Source organism: Myotis yumanensis, unplaced genomic scaffold, assembly GCF_028538775.1.
Source record: "Myotis yumanensis isolate MYYU_CA2020_CCGP unplaced genomic scaffold, mMyoYum1.0.hap1 SCAF_1, whole genome shotgun sequence".
NCBI classification, from domain to species: Eukaryota; Metazoa; Chordata; class Mammalia; order Chiroptera; family Vespertilionidae; genus Myotis; species Myotis yumanensis.
In genome coordinates, this window is record NW_027223752.1 from 28,686,697 (window position 1) to 28,711,221 (window position 24,525).

At 38.9% G+C, this 24,525-nt stretch overlaps 1 protein-coding gene across 9 annotated transcripts in view; it reads right to left on the reverse strand.

The window, feature by feature from the left end:
* The window catches only part of TTLL5 (tubulin tyrosine ligase like 5), a 272,026-nt gene that overhangs the window by 159,077 nt on the left and 88,424 nt on the right, over nucleotides 1-24,525 (reverse strand). For all 9 annotated transcript variants that reach the window (XM_070416253.1, XM_070416261.1, XM_070416235.1 and 6 more), the window contains 4 exons: nucleotides 20,422-20,535; nucleotides 20,006-20,097; nucleotides 15,810-15,872; nucleotides 10,591-10,629 (listed from right to left, as the gene is read on the reverse strand). In XM_070416253.1, the coding sequence (XP_070272354.1) occupies nucleotides 10,591-10,629; nucleotides 15,810-15,872; nucleotides 20,006-20,097; nucleotides 20,422-20,535 (308 nt within the window). The remainder of the gene's footprint in view (nucleotides 1-10,590; nucleotides 10,630-15,809; nucleotides 15,873-20,005; nucleotides 20,098-20,421; nucleotides 20,536-24,525) is intronic.

The window sequence follows — 24,525 nt, forward strand, 5'->3', positions numbered from 1 at the left end:
TGATAGACTGGGCATGCTCAGTAAGTAACTCTAGTGAATTCTAAAAGGTTTGACAGATGAATTGAAATGTTGAAATCTACATTAAAACTTCCATAATGGCCTGAATTTGTTAAATATTCTGAACCAAAATATATCTGAAGACAATGTTTAAGTATTTTTAGATATTCCGTAATACTGGCTATTTATTGCAGAGATCAGAAAGTGCTACCCAATACTTTATGCCTTAAGAACAACCGGGAGATACTGGTAACATTTTAACTCTCAGGCTAGGTGGTGGCTAGAGGTGTTTATTTTATTGTTATTCATTATAACTTAAAATTATACAAATATTGTTTTGACTATACCATATTTAACAAATATAGCGGAGGCCAGATGAGGGGAGGAATGGCTGATAATCATGAATATGATAGCACGGAGCTGACTGAAACTCACAGGGGAAGGGTCTTGGTAAAAAGTTACCAGGACCTTGGGACACTCCAAGCCTCAAGTATTCCAACAGGAGGAACTCCTCCCTTAGAACCTACTTCGTTATGGGAGTAGGTGGGGCGAGGGGGCAGGGCTCTTCAGGTGTCGAGTACAGGTCAGGAGTTAGTCAGAGGCACAGCCAAGGGCAGACACAGATGTAGGACAAGGCCAAATTCAATCAGCTCATGAATGGGAAAGGGATGCGGAAAGGAGACGGCAGCAGCTACATTAGGCATTAAAATAAGTCACAAATGAAAGAAGTGACAGGTATCAGATCCAATCCAGATAAGAACTGGGTAAAGTACAGGGCAGCAGAGATAACCAAAGAGAAAGAGGGTTCTTGGTCATTGGGCCAGAAAGAAGCCTCCGTGTTAGTGTGTGAAGGCAGGGAGCTTTGAACTTGCCCTCTTCAACCCTCTAGAAATCAAAGTGGATTCCCTTTGAGGTCAAAGAATCATCTCCATTCCTTTGGAAACTTTCAGTCCCCAAGTTCGATGGAAAGGCTGTGTCTTTTAGTCTATTTAGGACTTGGAGGGATTTCTGGGTGGATGAAAAGAATAGTAAATCTTTTGGAGGCCTTCTCTTTAGAGGAGAAAATTGAGTCAAGAACAGGGAAGGTCCTGACACCAAAGGCAGAAACGGGAAGCAAATTAATGAACTTTAAAAATGAGAGTCCCAACTGAACACTGCCCCGCCCTCCCGCATATACACATACACATATTTGTAAAAATAGACATTTAGCCAAGTAAATAAAGAAAATAAAACAAATCTGATATTTTAAAATAATGACTATGAGCTTCTAAGAAACCCAGGATAGATAGATAAATCCTAACTAGTACAAGGGATGGAGGTAGGAAATGCTGGGGAAAATATGAATCTGATAAACAGAAGGGCAAGGAACATGCTTGTTTTGAGCACTGGATCGGTGGTGCTTATCAGACTGCCCAGTGCACAGCTGACATATAAAACTTTTCAAATTAATAAACAATTGAAATCCCTATAAATTAAGCTGTAATACCTTTTAGCCGCTTTTATTCTGCCAACTATTTATTATGAAAATATTTAAATGAACAGAAAAGTGTAAGCAATGTACAGTGAATATCAATTTACCTACTGCTGTTTCTACAATGAATATTTTATTGTATTTGTTTCATCACATGTACATCCAATCTTCCATTCTTCATCCATCAACCCATTTAATTTTTAAAGGATTTCAAAGCTGGACACAGACATCTGTGCACGTCCCTCCTAAAGACTTCAATATCCATATCATTACCTAGAATTCAATATTTGTTTTGCATTTTTTTGTGGGGTTTTTTTTGTGTGTGTGTGAACTAAAAACTATACACAGCGAAATACCCAAATATTAAATTTCCATTTGATGAGTTTTGACAAATGCCTACAGTTATACTAAACCCAAACTCTAATGTTACTATCTCCTCAGAAAGTACTCATGCCCCTTCCCAATCAATCCCTTTCTCACACTCCCAAAGGAAAACACCGTTCTAAATTTTTTCATCCCCTATTTAGGTTGCCTGTTGTAGCACTTCATAAAAATGAAATCATATAGCATGAACTCTTTGGTGTAAGTCTCCTTTCATACAGCATGTTTTTGAGATTCATCCATGTTGTGTGTATCAGTACTGATCCCTCCATGTTGCTGAGGATGAGTCCAACTGTATGAATAAGCCACAGTTCACCTGCTCTCCTGTTGTTAGATCCCTAGGTTGTTTCCAATTTTGGAATATTATGAAGCTGCTGTAAACATATGTGTACGTTGCCCTAACCGGTTTGGCTCAGTGGATAGAGCGTCAGCCTACGGACTGAAAGGTCCCAGGTTCGATTCCAGTCGGGGGCATGTACCTTGGTTGTGGGCACATCCCCAGTAGAGGGTGTGCAGGAGGCAGCTAAGCGATGTTTCTCTCTCATCGATGTTTCTAACTTTCTATCCCTCTCCCTTCCTCTCTGTAAAAAAATCAATAAAATATATGTGTACGTCATTTTGTGTTGTTTTTTTTGTTGTTGTTTTGTTTTTTTCATTTCTCCTGGGTAAAGATCTCCAAGTGGAATTTTCTAGGCTTTTCTAATGAACTGCCAGAATCTTTCTAAAGTGCTTGTACCAGTTTTACAGCCAATGACAATTTATATGAGTTCCATTACTAGTTCCACATCCTCACCATTTGATGTTGTCATTCTCTCCCCTCCCGAGTTTTATTGAGGTACTAGAAGCCTGTTGCACGAAGATTCACGCAATAGGCCTTCCTTCCCCTGGCTGCTGGTACCGGTTTTCCTCCGGCACCCGGGACCCAGGCCTTTGGTGTGGCCGCAGCGAGGCTTGGCTTCTCTGCTGCGGCCAAGCCTCTTCAGTCTTCACTCTGCGCCTGTGTATGCAAATTAACCGCCATATTTGTTTGGGTTAATTTGCATAGCCACTCTGATTGGCTGGTGAGCATAGCGGAGTGACACCAATTTGCATGTTTCTCTTTTATTAGTCTAGAGATAATTCACAAATAAAATTGTAAGACATTAAAATATACAAGATGACTTGATATAATTTTATCCATTCTGCTGGATGTTTAGTGGTATCTCATGACTTAATTTGTAATTCTCTGGTAACTAATATTGTTAAGCACATTTTCATGAGAATATTGGCTATTCACATATCTTCCTTTTGATGGCTCACTTAGTCATTTTCTTTTTTTTATTTTTTTATTTTATTTTTCGCTTAAAGTATTACAAAGGGTATTACATAAGTGTCCTTTTTTCCCCCCCGCCCTTGACAAACCCCTACCCTCCCTTACCCCCCAGTGTCTTATGTCCATTAGTTATGCTTATATGCATGCATACAAGTCCTTCGGTTGATCTCTTACTCCCCTCCCCCCTGCCCCCCAACTCTCTCTGACCTTCCCACTGCAGTTTGACAATCAGTTTGAGGCAGCTCTGCCTCTGTATCTATTATTGTTCAAAAGTTTGTAATGGTCTTTATTATCCATGAATGAGTGAGATCATGTGGTATTTTTCCTTCAATGACTGGCTTGTTTCACTTAGCATAATGCTCTCCAGTTCCATCCATGATGTTGCAAATGGTAGGAGTTCCTTCTTTTTAACAGCAGCATAGTATTCCATCGTGTAGATGTACCACAGTTTTCTAATCCATTCATCTACTGATGGGCACTTAGGCTGTTTCCAGATCTTAGCTATGGTGAATTGTGCTGCTATGAACATCTGGGTGCATATATCCTTTCTGACTGGTGTTTCTGGTTTCTTGGGATATATTCCTAGAAGTGGGATCACAGGGTCAAATGGGAGTTCCATTTCCAATTTTTTGAGGAACCTCCATACTGCCTTCCATAGTGGCTGCACCAGTCTGCATTCCCACCAGCAGTGCACAAGTGTTCCTTTTTCTCCACATCCTCTCCAGCACTTGTCGTTTGTTGATTTGTTGATGATGGCCATTCTGACAGGTGTGAGATGGTACCTCATTGTTGTTTTGATTTGCATCTCTCGGATGATTAGTGACTTTGAGCATGTTTTCATATGTCTCTTGGCTTTCTGAATGTCCTCTTTTGAAAGGTGTCTATTTAGATCCTTTGCCCATTTTTTGATTGGATTGTTTATCTTCTTTTTGTTAAGTTGTATGAGTTCCCTATAAATTTTGGAGATTAAGCCCTTATCAGATATGACGTTGGCAAATATGTTTTCCCACGAGGTGGGTTTTCTTGTGGTTTGGTGATGGTTTCTTTTGCTGTGCAGAAGCTTTTTATTTTGATGTAGTCCCATTTGTTCATTTTCTCTTTAGTTTCAACTGCCCTAGGAGCTGTATCAGTGAAGAAATTGTTTTGGCATATGTCTGAGATTTTGTTGCCTTTGTATTCTTCTAGAATTTTTATGGTTTCCTGTCGTACATTTAAGTCCTTTATCCATTTTGAGTTTATTCTTGTGTATGGTGTAAGTTGGTGCTCTAGTTTCATTTTCTTGCATATGTCTGTCCAATTTTCCCAACACCATTTATTGAAGAGACTATCTTGGCTCCATTGTATGTTCATGCCTCCTTTGTCAAAAATTAATTGAGCATATTGGTTCAGGCTAATTTCTGGACTCTCTATTCTATTCCACTGATCTATATGTCTGTTCTTGTGCCAGTACCAGGCAGTTTTGAGAACCGTGGTTTTGTAATACAGCTTGATATCTGGCATTGAGATCCCACCTACTTTTTTCTTTCTCAGGATCGTTGCAGCTATTCGGGGTCTTTTTTTATTCCAGATGAATTTTTGGAGAGTTCGTTCTAGATCTTTGAAGAAGGCCATTGGTATTTTAATGGGAAGTGCGTTGAATGTATAGATTGCTTTGGGTAGTATGGACATTTTAATGATGTTGATTCTACCAATCCAAGAACATGGTATGTTCTTCCATCTGTTTATGTCTTCCTCTATCTCTTTTTTCAACGTCCTGTAGTTTTCTGAGTAGAGGTCTTTAACCTCTTTAGTTAAGTTTATTCCTAGGTATCTTAATTTTTTTGGTGCGATGGTAAATGGGATTGTTTTTCTGATCTCCCTTTCTGAAAGTTCACTATTGGTGTATAGAAATGCCTCAGATTTCTTGGGGTTAATTTTGTATCCTGCTACATTGCCAAATTCATGTATTAAGTCTAGTAGCTTTTTGATGGAGTCTCTAGGGTTTTGTATGTATAATATCATGTCATCTGCAAATAAGGACAGTTTTACTTCCTCTTTTCCAATTTGGATGCCTTTTATTTCTTCTTCTTGCCTAATTGCAATGGCTAATACTTCCAGTACTATGTTGAACAGGAGTGGTGAGAGTGGGCATCCCTGTCTTGTTCCTGTTCTTAGGGGAAATGGTGTTAGTTTTTGTCCATTGAGTATGATGTTGGCTGTGGGCCTGTCATATATGGCTTTTATTATGTTGAGGTATGATCCTTCTATTCCCACCTTTCTGAGAGTTTTTATCAAAAATGGGTGTTGGATTTTGTCGAATGCTTTTTCTGCATCAATTGATATGACCATGTGGTTTTTTTCTTTCAATTTGTTTATGTGATGTATCACATTTATTGATTTACGGATGTTGTACCATCCTTGCATCTCTGGGATAAATCCTACTTGGTCATGGTGTATGATCCTTCTGATGTACTGCTGGATCTGATTTGCTAAGATTTTGTTGAGGATTTTGGCATCTATGTTCATGAGGGATATTGGCCTGTAATTCTCTTTCATTGTGATGTCTTTACCTGGTTTTGGTATTAGGGTGATGCTGGCTTCATAGAATGAGCTTGGAAGCGTTCCTTCCTCTTGAATTTTTTGTAGTAGTCTGAGGAGGGTAGGTTTTAGTTCTTCCTTGAATGTTTGGTAGAACTCCCCTGTGAAGCCGTCTGGCCCTGGGCTTTTGTTTGCTGGAAGCTTTCTGATGACTGCTTCAATTTCTTCCATAGTTATTGGCCTATTGAGGTTTTTAGATTCTTCCTGATTGAGTTTTGGAATGTTGTATTACTTAGTCATTTTCTTAACAGTATCTTATGATAAAAGTTTTTAATTTTGAGAAACTGAACTTTCTCATTTTTCTTTTTTGCTTATTGCTTTTTGTGTCATAGCTAAAAACTTTTGCCAAACTCAAAGTCAGAGATATTTTCAAGAAGTTTTATAGTAATAGCTTTTATGTTTATGCCTATGAATCATCTCTGTTTCCTTTCCCTACTAGATTACATTATAAATATGAGTCTATTTCTAGGCTCTTCCTCTGTTTCAGTGATCGATTTCCCCCAGTTTTGATTACTATAGCATTATAGAATTTCTGTAAGTCAGGGACTCTAAATCTTTTCCTAGATTACCTTGGATATTCTAAGTCTTTTGCATTTCCATATAAATAAAAAAATTTGGTCAATTTCTACACAAAATCTCCTAGATTAATAATTGATATTGCACTGGATATTTAGATCAATTTATATCAATTGTACATATCAAGAGAATTGATGTGTACAATATTATGTCTTCTAATCCATGAACATGACATATCTTTCCACTTACTTAGATCTTTTTAAATCTCTTTCAGTAATATTCAGTAGCTTTATCTGTATAGGTATTGAACATATTTTGTTAAATTTACCCCTAAGAATTTTATATTTTCAAGTGCTATTATAAATAGAATTTTAAATTTCACTTTCCAAGTATTTTCTGCTACTGTATTTAAAAATGTTTTAGTATATTGCTCTTGTATCTCAAGATACTGCTAAATATACTTGTATGTTCTTGTATTCTGTAGATATTTTGGGATTTTCTAGTTACCTGATGTCCACTAACCAAGAATACAGACACTTAACGTCCTCCTTTCCAATTTATATGCCTTTTATTTTATTTGCTTTATGTACTGCTTAGGACCTCTACTACAAAGGGAATATATGTGGTGAGAGCAGACATCTTACCTTATTGCTAATCATAGGGGGTACGTCTTCAATATTTCACCATTAAGTATGATATTGGAAATAGATTTTTCAGAGAAGGCCTTTATCAGATTGAAAAGCTCCTTCCTATTCCTAACTTGCTAAGAGTTTTCTCACAATGTTAATTTTATCAGATGCCTTCTCCTCTTTTTTTTTTTTGCAGCTAATAAAATGATCATCTGGTGTTTTTCCTTTTATTTAATATGAACTATATTGACTGGTTTTATTTTATTGACTTCAAAGAGAGCAGGGAAAGAGAGAGAAACATGGATTTGTTGTTCCACTCACTTATGCACCCACTGGTTGATTCTTGTATGTGCTGGAACAAGAACGGAACCTGCAACCCTGGCATATGGGGACAATTCTCCAACCAAAGGAGCTATACTGGCCAGGTCTTAACTGATTTTCAAATATCAAACCAACTTTGCATTACTGGGAAAAATCTCACTTTAGTCCTATGTATTATCCTTTTTACATACTAAGGGATTCTATTTGCTAATATTCTTTTAAGAAATTCTGTATCTAGCCCAGCTGCTGTAGTTCAGTGGTTAAGTGTCAACCTATGAACCAGGAGGTCATGGTTTGATTCCTGGTCAGAGCACATGCCCGGGTTGTAGTCTTGATTTCCAGTAGGGGGCGTGCAGGAGGCAGCTGATCAATGACTCTCCCTCATCATTGATGTTTCTATCTCTCTCTACTTCTGAATCAATAAAATATATTAAAAAAAGAAAAAAAAAGAAAATTTGTATCTATGTTCATTAAGACATTTGTCTGTGATTTTCTTTTTCTTAAATGTATTTGTCAGATTTTGGTGTAGTAGTTATGCTGGCATCATATAAAAAATTGGAAAGCGTCCCTTCCTAGATTTTTCAAAGTTTGTGTAAGACTGTTATTCTTCCTCAAATGCTTGATAGAGTTTACCAGTGAAACCACTGGGCCTGGAGTTTTCTTTGTAGGAAGGTTTTTTGTTATAAACTAGAAGCCCGGTGTATAAAAATTCATGCACTGAAGGGGGGTCCCTCAGCCCGACCTGCCCCCTCTCACAGTCCGGGAGCCCTCAGGGGTGGGAGGCGACCTGTTGATCAGGGGAAGGTGACCCCCCATCACACCTCTGCTGCTGCCACTGCTGGCAGCACAAGCCTCGGCCGGCCCTGGTTACCTGAGCCTCAGGTGGCCCTGGGCCGCTGGGCAGCTGCATCCGAGGCTTCCCTGCACCTCGAGCCGGCCCTGGGAGGCAAAGGGGCTGAGGGAACTGGGTGCTGCCATCTTTGAGGGCGGGGCAGTCAATTAGTTAGTATATTCCCTCCTTATTGGCTGTGGGCGCCGCCATCTTTGCAACAGCATGGCAACAGTGTGAGGGTTAATTAGCATATTTCCTCTTTATTAGATAGGATTCAGTATTTTTAAGAGGTATAAAAATATTCAAAATTTGTATTCTAGCTTATATCAGTTTTACTAAGTGTTCTCTTCCCACAAGAAATTCAGACATTTTTTGTAAGTTGTCAAAGTAGTAGTAGAAGATTGTTAATAATATCTTTTTTATGTCTTTAAAATCTATAGTGGTATCCGTCTTTCCTATCTCATATTGGCAATTAGGGTTCTCTTGTTTTTTTTTCTAGATCAGACTACATAAGGGTTTATCAATTCTGCTATCTTATCAATGACCAATTTTGAATTCTATTAATTTTCTTTATTGTTTTTTAAAACTTATTTGATATCTGTCCTTTATTATTTCCTTTCTTCTACTTACTTTGGGTTTTCTTCTTTTTCCAGTTTCATAAAATGTATATTAGATCAGTGACTTAGTTCTGTTTCCTAATATAAGCACTTGAAGATATAAATTTCCTTAGAAACATTCCTTAACTAGATCCCACACATTTTAATGTTATATTTTTATTACCCTTCAGTTCAAAAATTTTCCTTCCTCATCTCTTCCTTCACCTGTGGATTATTTAGAAATATGTTAATTCCTAAATATTTAGAGATTTTTTTCTATTTTACTGATTTCTAACCTCCATGTGGTCAAGGAACATACTCTATATGCTTTTAATCCTTTTAAATATATTAGGACTTGTTTCATGCTACAACATATGGTCTGTCACACCACCTTTCATTTGCTTATGCCTCTATACCACATAAGAAAACCCTACTTGCTGAAGCCGGTTTGGCTCAGTGGATAGAGCGTTGGCCTATGGATTGGAGGGCCCCGGGTTCAATTCTGGTCAAGGGCATTTACCTTGGTTGCGGGCATATCCCCAGTGGGAGATGTGCAGGAGGCAGCTGATCGATGTTTCTCTCTCATCGATGTTTCTAACTCTCTACGCCTCTCCATTCCTCTCTGTAAAAAAATCAATAAAATATATATTAAAAAAAAACAAAAACAAAATAACCCTACTGATGGCCAAGCCATATAGAATGAGTGGCAAAAAATGAACAAAGGACAGAACTCACTGATTTTTAAATATTCTTGTTTAAGATGTTATCTTTTGTTCTTTTTTGTTTTGTTTTTTCTAATTTCAAAATTGATAGCATATACTCTAGGAAGCATATTCCTTGACTGAAAACTGGAGAAAACTTAAACACTAAATACGACTTTCATTTGGAAATAAGCTACAAACTTGATTTGTTTTCCTTTAATTAAATGGCAGTCATTAGTTTTCCTTTTAAAATATATATTTTTTTATTGATTTCAGAGAGGAAGAGAGAGGCAGAGAGAGAAAGAGAGAAACATCAATAGTGAGAGAGAATCATTGACCAGCTACCTCCTGTACTTCCCACACTGGTGATCTAGCCCAAAACCCAGGCATGTGCCCTGACCAAGAATCGAACCATGACCTCCTGATTCATAGGTCAACACTTAACCACCGAGCCATGCTAGATAGGCAGTTTTCCTTCTTTTTAAAGAAAAATTAGATTTATGCTTTAAAAGATTTGAGTGAGAGACCAAGTTTACCTTCATTCTTAAATGTAGAAGCAAAAGCTAAAGAACAGCAGTCGCCAACGGGTGGGCTGTGGACCACTGGTGGTCCGTGAGGTCCGAAAGGTTGGTGACCGCTGATACAAAATGTTTCTTATTGTTCTCATTTTGCTTTTTAAAGATATATAAAGCAAAGGGGATGTATGTAATGTCTGAAACCAGAGGGTATGAGTTTAGGTTGAAGAGTTTTGTTGTGGTTGGAGTCTTCAGTTGGATAAGGCCATCCTCAGCTCTTCCTCTAAGACCTTTCTTTCTCTCCTCTGCCAAAGTGAGCAGCCACAGGTATTTTGCATATTTTTAGTTTCGTGGCAAATTGGAAGTAGTTCTATTCAGTCCCACAAGGTGCAGAGCTGTATGCCCAGGTATGTTAAAGCCAAAACTTAACCTCTTATTTGAATCTAACATGGGCAGTCTTGAAATTTCATTAATATTTTGGTCTCTCTTACATAGCCAAAGAAGAATACTACTATTATCAGTTGAAATGATATACCTGTAGTTATAAGTAAGTACATAAATCCCAAACTTCATTTGTAAAAAGTTGCTACAGAATAATGTTTTGATAGAAAACATTTTCATGTTACTACTCAAGCGGAGCCAAACTGAAAATGGTTCTATGAAGTATCATGCATATTTAGTCTGTGCATGATCACATACTACGCACATGGAAAAAATTGCTCAACTTTTAAAAATCAGTTACCGTGTTCTTCCTGTCAATAAGCTTCTTCTTGGGTTTCCCCTGCAGAAGTAGAAAGGGCAAGTGGGTTAGAGCACATCGCAGATATTCTCTCTGATTTCACACACTCACACCTGACATTTGTATTGTAGAGATTCAACATGGAATTATGCCAGGGAAGACATGTTGAGGGAGAAGCAGAGAGATGACTGAGAACACGCCCAGAAAAGAACAGAGTACCGGGAGCTTGAGGGATGATCGAAACACAAAAGGGATAGAACAAATGAATTCTAAAGAAAAGTCATAACAATTACTTGCATGTGTATATCCAGTCACAAATCAAGTCACATTATTCTTCACAACAATCATGTGAAGAAGGTTATTATTAGCCCCATTTATAGGAAGACCATTTTATGACATGCCCAAGGTCGGAGCTTACTAGGCTTAAATCTGAACCCAGGGCTTAGGTTTCACACTCCAGTACTCTTTATGCTTTCACTGAACTGTATTAGGAAAAGAAACCAATCTCCATTCTTACGAGGTCCAAAGAGCTGCTCAAGAGAAATAGATTTTCTACACTTGTTGGGCTCTCCATCACTTGTTGGGCTCTAACCAAAGTAGGTGAATGCCATTCATGTTAAATTGGCTTTTGTTTTTTTCCTTTAAAAATATTTTTCCTCATTCGATTTCCTTTCACTTAACACTCTTTTCTTAAATTTCCCCAGTTTTATTATACTCATTTGTATATGTGTATATGTAGCTCAGTATAATTTTATCACTGTGCAAGTTCATGTGACCAATGCCAGGCAAGATACTGAACAATTCCTTCACCATAGGGATCCCATGTTGCTCTTTCGTGACAATACACTGCTTACCTAACCCCAGACTCTCTTTAATCCGTTCTCCATTCTAAAATTGTATCATTTCAAAATATTATATAAATGGAATTACACAATGTGTAACCTTTGGTATTGTGTGGGTTTTTAAGACACAAATGCAATCAATATCAAGATTTTCTATCTATAAAAAATCAAGTGAAAAGTTTGTCTTCACCAAAATGCTTTGTCTTTTCCTTCCTATGTCTTCTATTCATTCTAATGTCCTCATATTATCCTATTGTCATCAGAATGTCTCAAGATTATTTTAACTTTTCCATCATATAATGGTTTTTTCCACTAATTTGCAATCATGACTTCACATTACCATCACCTACGCAGCTTTTTAGTAAATACTAGTACTTCAGAGTTTGGGGGTGGGACCAGGGGATAAGCATGGCTTACCAGATCCCCAGGTGTTATTAATTTGAAAGGGTTAAAATTACTATCATAATGTATGAAAGTATGTAAGATACTGTTTGCCAGAGCAGGGTGGGTAGGTGAGGGAGGAGTGGAGGAGGGCAGGAAAGAGACAAAATTAACCTATAAGAAATGATTAGAGAATTAGTTTGAAAGTAGTTCTGACAATTATACAATGGAATCTGCAAGAGGGAAAAACATCAATTCAAATAAAAGAGAAGAGACTTATTGGAAGATGTTAGTGCTTGTAATAAATACAATTTTAATTCTTCAATTTTTCCAAAGCATGTTTTTGTATGTGAGCCTACCATGTAGTATATTCTTGATACTGACAAAGATGAACATAACAAAGTACTTACTCATAAAAGTCAACTTATAAAGTAGATAGACTAGTTAGAAAACAGGCAATTATAATATAACTAGAGGCCCGGTGCATGAAATTCGTGCATGGGGGGTGGGGAGAGGGGTGTCCCTCAGCCTGGCCTGCACCCTCTCTCAATCTGGGACCCTTTGGGGGATGTCCGACTGCCGGTTTAGGCCTGATCCCGCAGGGATCTCTGTGGGATCAGGCCTAAACCGGCAGTCGGACATACCTCTCGAAATCCGGACTGCTGGCCCCTAACTGCTCACCTGCCTGCCTGCCTAATCGCCCCTACTACTCTGTCTGCCTGCCTGATCACCCCTAACCACTCTGCCTGCCTGCCTAATCGCCCCTACTACTCTGTCTGCCTGCCTGATCACCCCTAACCACTCTGCCTGCCTGCCTAATCGCCCCTAACCACTCGCCTGCCTGATCACCCCTAACTGATCGTCTGCCTACCTGCTGCCCCTAACCACTATGCCTGCCTGCCTGATTGCCTCTAACTGCTTGCCTGCCTGATCGCCCCTAACTACTCACCTGCCTGCCTGATCACCCCTAACTGCTTGTCTACCTGCCTGATAGCCCCTAACCACTCTGCCTGCCTGCCTAATCATCCCTAACTGCTTGTCTACCTGCCTGATAACCCCTAACCACTCTGCCTGCCTGCCTGATCGCCCCTAACTGCTCACCTGCCTGATAAGCCCTAACTGCTTGCCTGCCTGCCTGATCACCCTAACCGCCTCTGCCTCAGCCCTCGCTGCTATGGCTTTGTCCAGAAGGTCATTCAACTGTCCGGTCTAATTAGCATATTACGCTTATATTATTATAGATATGGAAATTTAAATCAGACTGAGGGATAAAGAACCTCTCCTGGTCTGGGTAAGAGAATGAAGAACATAGTTAGAAAAAGAAGTTTGGAATGGACTAAAGGTCATTCTGAGGTACAGATAAGGAGGCATAAAAGAGCATGTAGATGTGGTCTGGTTGGCCATGGGTTGTGTGGAGAAGTGAAGATTAGACTGAAAAGCCTGTCAAGAGTAGATCATGAGGGGCTTTCTTTGCTAAATAGGGAAATTCAGGGTTTTTTTAATCCAAGTTTTTGAAATGCAGAAGTGTTAACTGGGGCCTGAAGAAAGAATTCAGGGAGTAGATAGAAAAAGTATTAACTGAAATTTAGCATTTCCTTCATATACATGCAGAAAACCATTCTCAGTAGTATTACTGTGATTTCATTACCCAAAGAAGTAACATCTTTTTTCATATTACTTTAGAGTTGTTAAGAGGAGTCTCAAAATATTGCCAACACTTACCATACTTTTGAAATTATGGTGGTTTTAAGACTCACTGCTAGGTCTTGTTATTGAATGTGTTAATTAAAAAGCACAAGTTACATTTCAAATTTTTTTATTGTATGCTACCCCTAGCAGAATGTTTCCTAATTTTGGCTATTGTGGCGCTCTGCCCTCCTTCTCCCTCATGGGAAGCCCAAATATGGAAAGACCTAGACACAAGCCCAGAGTCCACATCAGTTCAGAAATAGACCAATACTACCCGTGAGGAAGCTCATGTAGCCTGCCTATCCTAAGCAAACAGTCCATTACTTATAGATATGACTGGAAATCAAAGATCATCAAATACTAGTATTTGAGGAAATATAACAGTACAAACTAGAAAGAATGACATAAACAAACAGAACTAATCCAGAAGAATTAAATATAATAAAAAAAAAACCCACCAAAAAACAGAAAAGAACACTAAACAAACTAATTAAGAATATCAAAGAGCCCTGGCCGGTGTGTCTCAATTGGTTGGGCATAGTCCTGTGCACCAGAAGGTTGCCAGTTAGAGTCACAGTCAAGGCACATGCCCAGTTTGCGAGCTTGATCCCCAGTAAGGGGCATGCAGGAAGGAACCAATCGATGTTGCACTCTCCCATCAATGATTCTTTTTCTCTCTCCCTCGCCCTTACTCTTTCTCTAAAAATCAATAAACTGTTCTTAAAAAAAAAAGTCAAAGAGATGTGAAAAGATATTACATCCATAAACTATGAAAACTAGTCAGAAAGCAAAAATAGTTCTTTGATATTAAAATTATACTTGCCAAAGTAAAAAAATAAATTGAACAACCCTCTTCTGTGCTGGTCTTAAATAGGTAAGGCTGAAGTTGTTAGAGTTTAGATTTATTTAGAATTTTTGGAGACAAAGTTCAAGAAGTCTCCCAGAATTTAAATCTAAGAGATAATGAGATCAAAAGTATGAGAAAAAAAGTAAAGAACTATGGAGGAAATAGCAAAAGATCCAAAATTCATCTAACAAAGTTCCACAGGAAGAGAAAAGGCAGGATGAGAGGTATACTTCCTCCAGTTGAAAGACTGAAATCTTCAGACTGAAAGTCATCCACTAAAAACCAAAGTAATGAAAAGTAACACATATGAACTCTAAGGATGGGGAGCCTCATAAAAAAACCAGGCTTCTATGTTTTCTAAGTAAATCTGAAGGTTTCTTTCATTACAAGTTGGACAGTGTAATTAGTTCATCAATGGTAATAACCATAAAGTTACAGAGAGAAATTGTAAATCCCATATTTCCTGATAACAGATCATGAAATTGCAAGAAACAGCTGAAATCTGGGTATCTTGTTTAACAATCCTGCGAACCAATCAATGTTTCTCTCACATCCATGTTTCTCTCTGTCTTTTCCTCTCCCTCCCCCACTCTCCCTAAAAATCAATAGAAAAATGTCCTCAGGTGAGGATTTAAAAAAAAAAAAAAGAGTCCTGCATAAAGGACATGTACCCTGAATTGAATATAGGTTTCTCTAAATAACTAAAGTACCTTATTTTCATAGTCAATTACTGAACTGCACTGTAATGCAGCTATGTCTCAGGGGCAAGAAAAATATGTGGGACTGAGCGGTCTCTGATCGCTATGCTATTTGAATTCCAATGTCTGTTTTCCATCATTTCCCCCTATTTTCCCTTGTATTAAGGTTATCAGTTGTCATTTCTTACAATTCTCAGTGTATTTATTTTGTGAATTACCTCCCCTCCACCTTTCTAATCTGATCATTCTAATCTCTTCTGGTCTGGAAAAACAGATGATCATGTCTGCTAAAATTGTGTCTAAAGTAAAAAGGCACTGAATAAGCGCCTTCCTTTAAAAAGAATAAAGTTTAGGGCATCTGTTAAGTTTATTTAAAAATCTTTATGGTAACTTTTAAAATTAAAAGATCTTTAAAATTTAAAGATCTTTATGCTTTAATCCCATCTAATATTTGTTTTATATTCCAAAACACCATTTGGTTAATAGATTAACAAAAAGGCATATTTGTTAGAAGATAAGCACATATTCCCCTCTACATAAAGGCAGCTTGATTAGTTTAACATTCTTAGCCTCTGGAAATGTTACAAAGCGCTGAGAGTGAATGAATTCTGGAAAATGAGCTATTATGTTGTATTTTCTGCAAGGCCCTTTCTATCAAAGCTTTTACATAAAGACTTTTATAGAGCTGTTTTTCTTTCACTGTATGTTCTATTCCCTAATTTTGTGATCTAGTCCTACCAAATTTATAAGAATAGCAAATCCCACCTGTCCGGGAAGAGACGTGTTGCCAGCATATAGTTCATGGAGGTTTTGTGTTCAAGGAAGGACCTGAAAGACAAAGAAAGGAACTGGTTATTTCTTAAGCTTATTGAAAACAGAAAATATAGAAATAAAACCAGGAATCAAGGACAGAAGTAGCAGGTTACTAATGTACTGTTTCTAAAGTGGCAAAGGAGGAGGCAGTTGCTCAAATTAAAATGATAAAATAGCCCAGCCAGCATGGCTCAGTGGTTGAGTGTCGACCTATGAACCAGGAGGTCACGGTTCGATTCCCAGGCAGGGCACATGCCTGGGTTGCAGACTTGATCCCCAGAGTGGGCTGTGCAGGAGGCAGCCAATCACTGATTCTCTCTCATCACTGATGTTTCTATCTATCTCTCCCTCTCCCTTCCTCTCTGAAATCAACAAAAATATTTTTCAAATGATAAAATACTAGAGTAGCAGCAAATATAATACAAGGAATAGAGGGCTTATTTAGAAAATAAGAAATAAAAGCAGGATTTCTTGGATTACTAAAGGTGATATACTAAATTCAGAAAATAAAACTGAAAATGAAAACAAAGCCACCAGCAAAAAAATCGTATCTAGCTGAGAGAAAAGGTCAAATGAAGTTGGAAATGGGGGATGCAAAAACATGAGAATGTGGATGGAAGATTGTTTCAATCAAGAAATTCCTCCAGAGCTTTCAATGGCTCCTTGATGCCTACTGCTGGAGGCATACACGTTCTCTTCCAAGTTTTCAAAAGTTGGATAATCTATACCACACTTTGTCCACACAGTTCCCCAACATGGATCCTGCAGTAGAGCCAGGCAAGGCTCCTTACGGTCCTCTCACACCACACCTCCCACTGATCCTTTTGCCTCTGTCTAGATATGTTCAGAACCTATTCTCCAAAAGTAGCTCAGACCACCCTGCTGCAGGGAGCCTTCCTGATATGACTGTTCCAAGTCTACAGAGGTGCCTTTGTCTGAACTACCCTGGCCTTTAGTGTATATCAGAGGGACCTGTCATATACTGTCTCAGAGAGTCAAGTTGTTCTCGGAAAGCAGCATGACGAAGCAGGACAAAAGTAGAATCTGGAGTCAGAATCCCTGTGTCAAGTCCCACTGTGAGATCACAAACAAGCCACATTACTGAGCCTTACTTTCCTCATAATTAAAGTGAGCAAAACAATGATGTGTTTAAGTACATTATAATTACATAGAGCTACAAAAATCTGAGCTACTTTTATCATATGTACACACAATTTCTCCATAATCTTACCGTTAATTCTCAAAGAGCAGGGTTCCCATATAATATTTGGTTTATAATCCAAAGTACCAGGCAAATATTAATACTTGGTTAATACTCAATAAATATGTATTAATACAAATTTGAACAACTGGACTTCACTGAAATTTAAAACTTCTGTTTTTTAAAAGCCACTGTTACAAAAGTGAAAAAGCTACCCACAGTCTTGAAGAACATAGTCACAATATAAATAGCTGAGAAAGGGCTTGTATCAAAAGTCCTTCATAACACATAATAAAAAGATAAAAATCCACCCTAGCTAGTTTGGCTTAGTGGATAGAGCATAGGCCTGGGAACTGAAGGATCCCAGGTTCGATTCCAGTCAAGGACACATGCCCGGGTTGCGGGCTCAATCCCCAATGGGGGGCGTGTAGGAGGCAGCTGATCAATGATTCTCTGTCATCATTGATGCCTCTATCTCTCTCTCCCTCTCCCTTCCTCTCTGAAATAAAAATATATTAAAAAAAGATAAAAACCCTCAATTTAAAATAGAAAAATAAGATACACAAATGGCCAACAGAATATGAATGCTCAATATCATTATCCATAGAAGAGCAAGTTAAAACCATAGAGATATGCTACTACTAGAATGCCTAAAAGTAAAAGCCTGACAATAACAAGTGTTGCCAAGGATAGGGAACAAGTAGAACGCTCATACATTTATACTGGTAAAATGGTACTATTATCCTTTATCCCTTATCACATGACCCACCTATTCCATTCCTATGTATTTATCCAAAAGAAACATAATCTAATCATACATCCATACAGGGACGTGTACATGAATTTCATAGCAGCTTTCTCCATAACAGCCCCAAACTGGATCCAGCCCAAATGCTCCACAACAGCCCAATAGATAAACAAATTGTGGTATATTCATATACTGAAACAGTACATAACAATAATGACATAACTATTACTTTAAACAACATGAATAAATCTCAAAAACACTGCACCAAACAAAAAAATCCTGACACCAAAGAGTGCATTCTGTATGATTCCATTTATATGAAATTCTAGGAAAACTAGAGTGACATACAGCAGATCAGTAGATGTCTGAGACTTGAGGTAATGGGGGACTGACTATTAAAAGAGACAGAAGGGGACTTCTGGAGGTGACAGAAATGTTCTGTATCTTGATTGTGGTGATGGCGGTGGTTTAACTGGTGTTTATATTTGTTAAAACTGATCGTCAAACTGTACACTTAAAATGGATGCATTTTATTGCATGTAACCAGATCTCAATAACTAAAACTAACAATATATTGCTTAGGCACACATATAGATGATAAAACATTTTTTTTCCAAAACGAGGTAATGATAAGCACAAAATCTAGGAGTGTCCAATCCTAAATTAGGAGGGTAGTTAAGAAAGAGGCAGGGGATTAAAAAAAAAAGAGGAGGAATGCATAGGGAGATTAAATTATTGTTAATGCTCTAGTGCTTGGGTTGGTGATATTCATAGTCTTATCTACACTAATAAAAGACAAACATGCAAATTGACCATACCTTTGCTACACCCTAAGCCACACCCACCAGCCAATCAGAGCAAACTATATGCAAATTAACCCAACCAAGATGGCGGCCAGCAGCCACAGAGCTGGAGCAAGCAGGAGGCTTGGTTGCCTCAGTGATGGAGGAAGCCAAGCTTCCCGCCTGCTGGGGCTGGCTCTGAGCTCCACTCAAGGCAACAAAGTTTCAATTATAGAAGATAAACAAACCCCAGATACCTGCTTTCAGCAGGCCGTGGCCACGGAGCTGGAGCAAGCAGGAGACTTGGGTTGCCCCTGGCGATGGAGGAAGCCAAGCTTCCCGCCCACCCTGGCTGGCTCTGAGCTCCACTCAAGGCTACAAAGTTTCAATTATATAATGTAAATAAATCCCAGAATTAAAAAAAAAAAAAAGAAAAAAAGGAGAGGCTGGGAGCTTCCGTCGCCGGGGGACTTGGCCAGCCTGAAAACGGCCCTCAGACCCTCACCCAGACTGGCCAGAAACCCCAGTGGGGACCCCCCCAACCTAAAGGGGGTGTGGCCAGCCTGCAAACGGCCATCAGCCCTTCACCCAGGCTGGCCAAACCTCCATGGGGTGAGGGCTTGACCAGCCTGCAAACAGCCATCAGCCCCTCACCCAAGCTGGCCAGGCACCCCAGTGGGGACCCCAACCCTGAAGGGGGTGTGACCAGCCTGCAAACACCCATCAGCCCCTCACCCAGGCTGGCCAGGCACCCCAGCGGGACCCCCACCCTGATCCGGGACACCCTTCAGGGCAAACCAGCCGGCCCCCACCCGTGCACCAGGCTTCTATCCTATATAATAAAAGGGTAATATGCAAATTGATCCTAACAGCAGAATGACTGGGAATGACTGGTCACTATGACACACACTGACCACCAGGGGGCAGATGCTCAATGCAGGAGCTGCCCCCTGGTGATCAGTCCACTCCCACAGGGGGAGCTCTGCTCAGCCACAAGCCAGGCTGACGGCTGCCAGTACAACGGTGGTGGTGGGAGCCTCTCCTGCCTCCTCAGCAGCGCTAAGGATGTCCGACTGCAGCTTAGGTCTGCTCCCTGCTGGTAAGTGGACATCCCCCAAGGACTACCGGGCTGCCAGAGGTATGTATGACTGCCAGCTTGGGCCCGATCCCCCAGGGAGCAGGCCTAAGCCAGCAAGTGGACATCCTCCGAGGGGTCCCAGACTGCAAGAGGGCATAGGCTGGGCTGAGGGTCCCCCCCCGAGCCCTAGTAAATTTTTGTGCACCGAGCCCTAGTAAATAAATAAACAAACAAAATAAGAAAAGCACCATGTGGGGAGCAATAATGACACCATGTCACAATTAATCCAATTGTGTGGATGTAAGGTATAGATTTAAAAAAAAAAGGCAGTCACCTCACCCGTATATTTCCCATGTCTCTGATGTAGGGAATATCCGAATAAATCCACCTCTCCGATCATTCTCTTCCTTCACCCTCCGTAAAACTCTGATCTACATAGAGGAAAATAAAATAAAATTACTACCTATTTTGAAAACTGGAATCATGCGGTTATAGAAAAGAGTTATGATCCAAGAATATGAAAGAAGCATGAGGGAGAAATTAATTACATTTAAGATGGTGTTTTCTGGAAAAAAAAATTTCCCCCATCTTGAATCTTATATTTTTCAATATAAGATAATATATTGAGATCTGGTTACATGCAATATAATATATTATCAATATATTTTTCAATATAAGATAGGAGCTGGTCATGAATATTATAAGTAACTCACTAATGTTCTCTGAACCACAAAAGCCTGAAACAGTTATCTCACCTCCTCCATTGACAGACCAAGCACAGAACCACCTAGTTTCGCCGGGACCTTCTCCCGGGCTGAGCCCACAAGGTTTTTCATCTCCGCATCACTGGCAGAGAGTGGACGGGAACGCTAAAAAGAAAAACAAACGAAAAAAACATTTTATTACCTTTCTGTATTTCCCTCTATTCAGTTCCTCAACATCATTATCTTTCCGAATATGTGTAAGCTCAAATCCAAAGCCCATTTTCAAAACCCTGGGAAAGAAATGAAAGCTGGTAAACTCAAAGGCAAGAAGAGAAAACAGAAGAGTAGGAAACTACAATGGGTTGAGAGAGTTAAGTAGAAAAAAAAGGATGTGCATATGTCTTTCTAAGCTAGTACTCCTAATCTTGGTTTAGAATACATTGAATATTTTCAAGAATATGGAAAAAGTCTGAGGAAAACCTCAGTATAAAATTAAGTGTGCATTTAATTCAGTAACTATACTCTTTTCATCACTGGGAAGAAGAATTAGAACTGAGACAGAAGACAGGAAACCAAGGAGCTATTGTCACAGATGAACAAGTTGGGTGGTGGGATGTTTTAGAACTTGAAGGGGAAAATAATGAGAATAGAGTCATGAGTGACACATAGAAGAACTACGACCGAAAGAGTACAACTTGAGAAATACTCAGGTTGCTGGACTTTAAGAGACCTGAGTCATGGCTGCCTGCCCTGGGCACTCTGCAAAAGCAAGTAAATGTGCCATGCTCACCACAGATCCCCCAAAATGATCTGTACTGTTTTCCCTTCTGAATGATGATTAGGAATGTCATCTGAGAACAAAAGTTTTAAGTGACTTTGATGTTAACTGAACAGAAAAATATAAAATGGGAAGTCAGATGGTATAAAGCATGAGAATAGATTATTATTGGAACAGATGAAAAGACATAAAATAAGACAAATCTGCCAAGTAGGGCAAACATGAAATAATTCAAGAAATGTGGGTATAAATTGACTTTCTGAATTCCTAGAAGTAACTTTGTCCAGAGAGAAAAAGCCCATCTGTCAGAAGCTATTCCTGTATTTATTTTTCTCTTTGTGTAGACTATCTATGGAAAGGCATTTTGCTAACTATTTTTGAATTTTGTAGCAATACTAACTGTTATGGACTGAATTTTGTGTCCCTTCAAATTCTTATGTTGAAGCCCTAATCCCCAATGTGATGGTATTTAGAGGTGGGGCTTTTGGGAATGAGGGTTAGTTGAGGTCAGGAGGGTGAGGTCTGGTCTGATGGAATTAGTGCCCTTAAGAGACACCAGAAAGCTTTCTCTCTACCTCCTCCTCCCACCAAGCATACACATGAAAGAGGTCATGTGAGCACACAATGAGATGTTGGCCACCTACAGGCCAAGAGAAGAGGCCTCAGAATAAAACCTACCTTGCCAGAACCTTGATCTTACACTTTTTAGTCTCCAAAGATGTGAGAAATACATTTCTGTGGTTTAAGCCACAGTTTATGATTATTTTGTTATAGCAGCCCAAGCTGACTAATACATCCCTGTATACAAAAAACCACGAATGGTTTTACCTTTGGATACAAGGGAGACTGATATATACTAATCTTCAAAACTAGTATGGGAGTTATTAAAAAAGCAGCTTTTCTGCCCTAGCCGGTTTGGCTCAGTGGATCTCTATCAGCCTGCAGACTGAAAGGTCCCAGGTTTGATTCCGGGTCAGGGCACATGCCTGGGTTGTGGGCTTGATCCCCAGTAGGAGGCATGCAGGAGGCAGCCGATCAGTGATTCTTTCTCATCATTAATGTTTCTATCTCTCTATCCTTCTCCCTTCCTCTCTTCTGAAATCAGTAAAAATAAATTAAAAAAAAATTTTTTTAAATAAAATAAAAAGACAAAACAGATTTTCTGACAGGTAACTAACTCCATGATGAGATATCTATATAAAGGAAAAACCATGGAATTAGCAGATATAAGCAACATGTGAAGGCAGGGACTTTATCTGTTTAGCTTTGCCTATGGTACTCAGCACAGAGAAGGACGTAAATAAATATTTGTTGAACAAATAAATGAATGAATGAATGTGCCGACACACAGATCAATCATGGTTAGAATAAAACTTTACAGAAGAGTTTGGGAAAAATTTTAATTCTCTTCGAATCTCTGGGTATACATTAAATACTATGTGTTGGAATTAAAGGGGAATCAAGGAGAAAGTTTAAAGATTTAGAAAGGGAATCAATATAAATAATGTAATCATTAGAAAACATCACTAAAGTGTGAATGCTTATTTAGTGAATAATTTGGAAAAGCCAAAATATTAACGTATGCTTTCAGGACTTTTCTCATCTTCACTTACTAAATGTAAAAATACTCATCTACTTCACATGTACAGCATGACTCTGATCAGAAAGCCACAGGCATTGATTCCTGCAAAATCAAGTTACCTCATCACCTAACACTATTTAAGAGTACCTGAAAGTCCTCTGAAATTATGAAGAAGAGAATATGAAGCAAGCACATTTAAATGATGTCATAAAGATGAAGAATTTTAGACTAGAAAGGATATTATTTAAAAGTGTTGATAAAGTAACATCTATATTAAAAGGTTAATAAAAATATTTTAAGAAATAGTTATTACTTACTAGGATAGTTTTAAGAAACCCAGGATCTTATTTATTAAGAACATGGATCAAACCACTATTGAATAACATCTAATGAGCACCTCCAATTTTTGTTTTTGTTGCTCATATATATATTTGCTTTTCTAGGACCTAATTTTCTTTTTTTAAAAAAAAATAACTTTCTTATTTTTTTATTTACTGATTTTTAGAGAGGGAGTGGAGGATGTAGGGAAGAGAGAGAGAGAGAGAGAGAGAGAGAGAGAGAGAGAGAGATTGATTTGCTGTTCCACTTACTGATGCATTCATTGGTTGATTCTCTAATGTACCCTGACTGGGGATTGAACTCGCAACCTTGGCATATGGATATGATGCTCTAACCAGCCAGGGCTCTAGGACCTAATTTGTACCTCTGTGGAACTGCTTCCTAATAGAACGATATTCCTGGCTTCTGGAGGCTGGGACTGTAATGATGCTGCAGCTTTCCTCTACGAATCTAAACCTGTTCCCATCAACAATGAATCAGCACCACAAAACTCTTATCCTTCGCTGCAAATCACTTTCAAAGAGTTGTCTCCCATACACATTCACAACCGCTCTCTTGCTACTCACAGCTCACAACTGTAACTCTGGCTACTGCGAGCATTTTTGTGGGCTCTCTGGGTGAGACACATGGAAATTCAGGCAGGTGCTCCTGGCTGGGGTATTTGCGAGGTCTGAAAGAGAAAGGGTCTGAGGGCCTGAGGGCTAATGGTGCTTGTTAAATGAATGTCCCAGTTGTTAACTCCCACAAAGCTGACAGCTTTACTCTTTTATTGCCGCAAATATCACCAGGCTGCAAAAAGATGTCAAAAATACTCCAGGAGACTTTATTTATTTTCATCTAAACTATTAAAAAGTCTTAGAGAAAGAGAAGATTGTAGCTACTAAAGTCTAGATATCTCAAATGCTTCTCGAAAACTCAACCCAGGTTTCCAGTGTCTTTGGGGAAGCTATTAGAAAGTCAAAAGTAATTTTGCCAATCTCCAGTTTTCCAAAACATTTGAGATTAGAGAGAATTTTTAAAATCAACATAATATCTACTGTACTGGTTTATAGAGAAATGTACTTACACATAAACAACAATGCATTACTATCCTAGACCATTGGTTAAATCATACCAATATTTGTTAATGAAATGAACTATACTAAGGAATGTGACCTAAATTATAGGCACAGGTGAGAGAAAAGGCAGTGAGAAAAGGGGAGACTGGAGGAAGAGGTGAAAGAAAAGGAGGAGGGGGGAGCGGGAAGAAGAATGCTAAGGAAACATACCTGGAGATTAAAAGCAACGTAAAAAAAAGGGGGGGGGGGGATTGACCAATTAGAAAGGCCACCAGGAACTGTCACAAACAAGAGCAAAACAGTCCAAATGCAAGCCATTCGGTAGTTTTGGCTTCGGGCATGTCAGCTCAGCTACATTTGCTGGGTGGTAGACAGACTAAAGCCACATACTCCAAGGG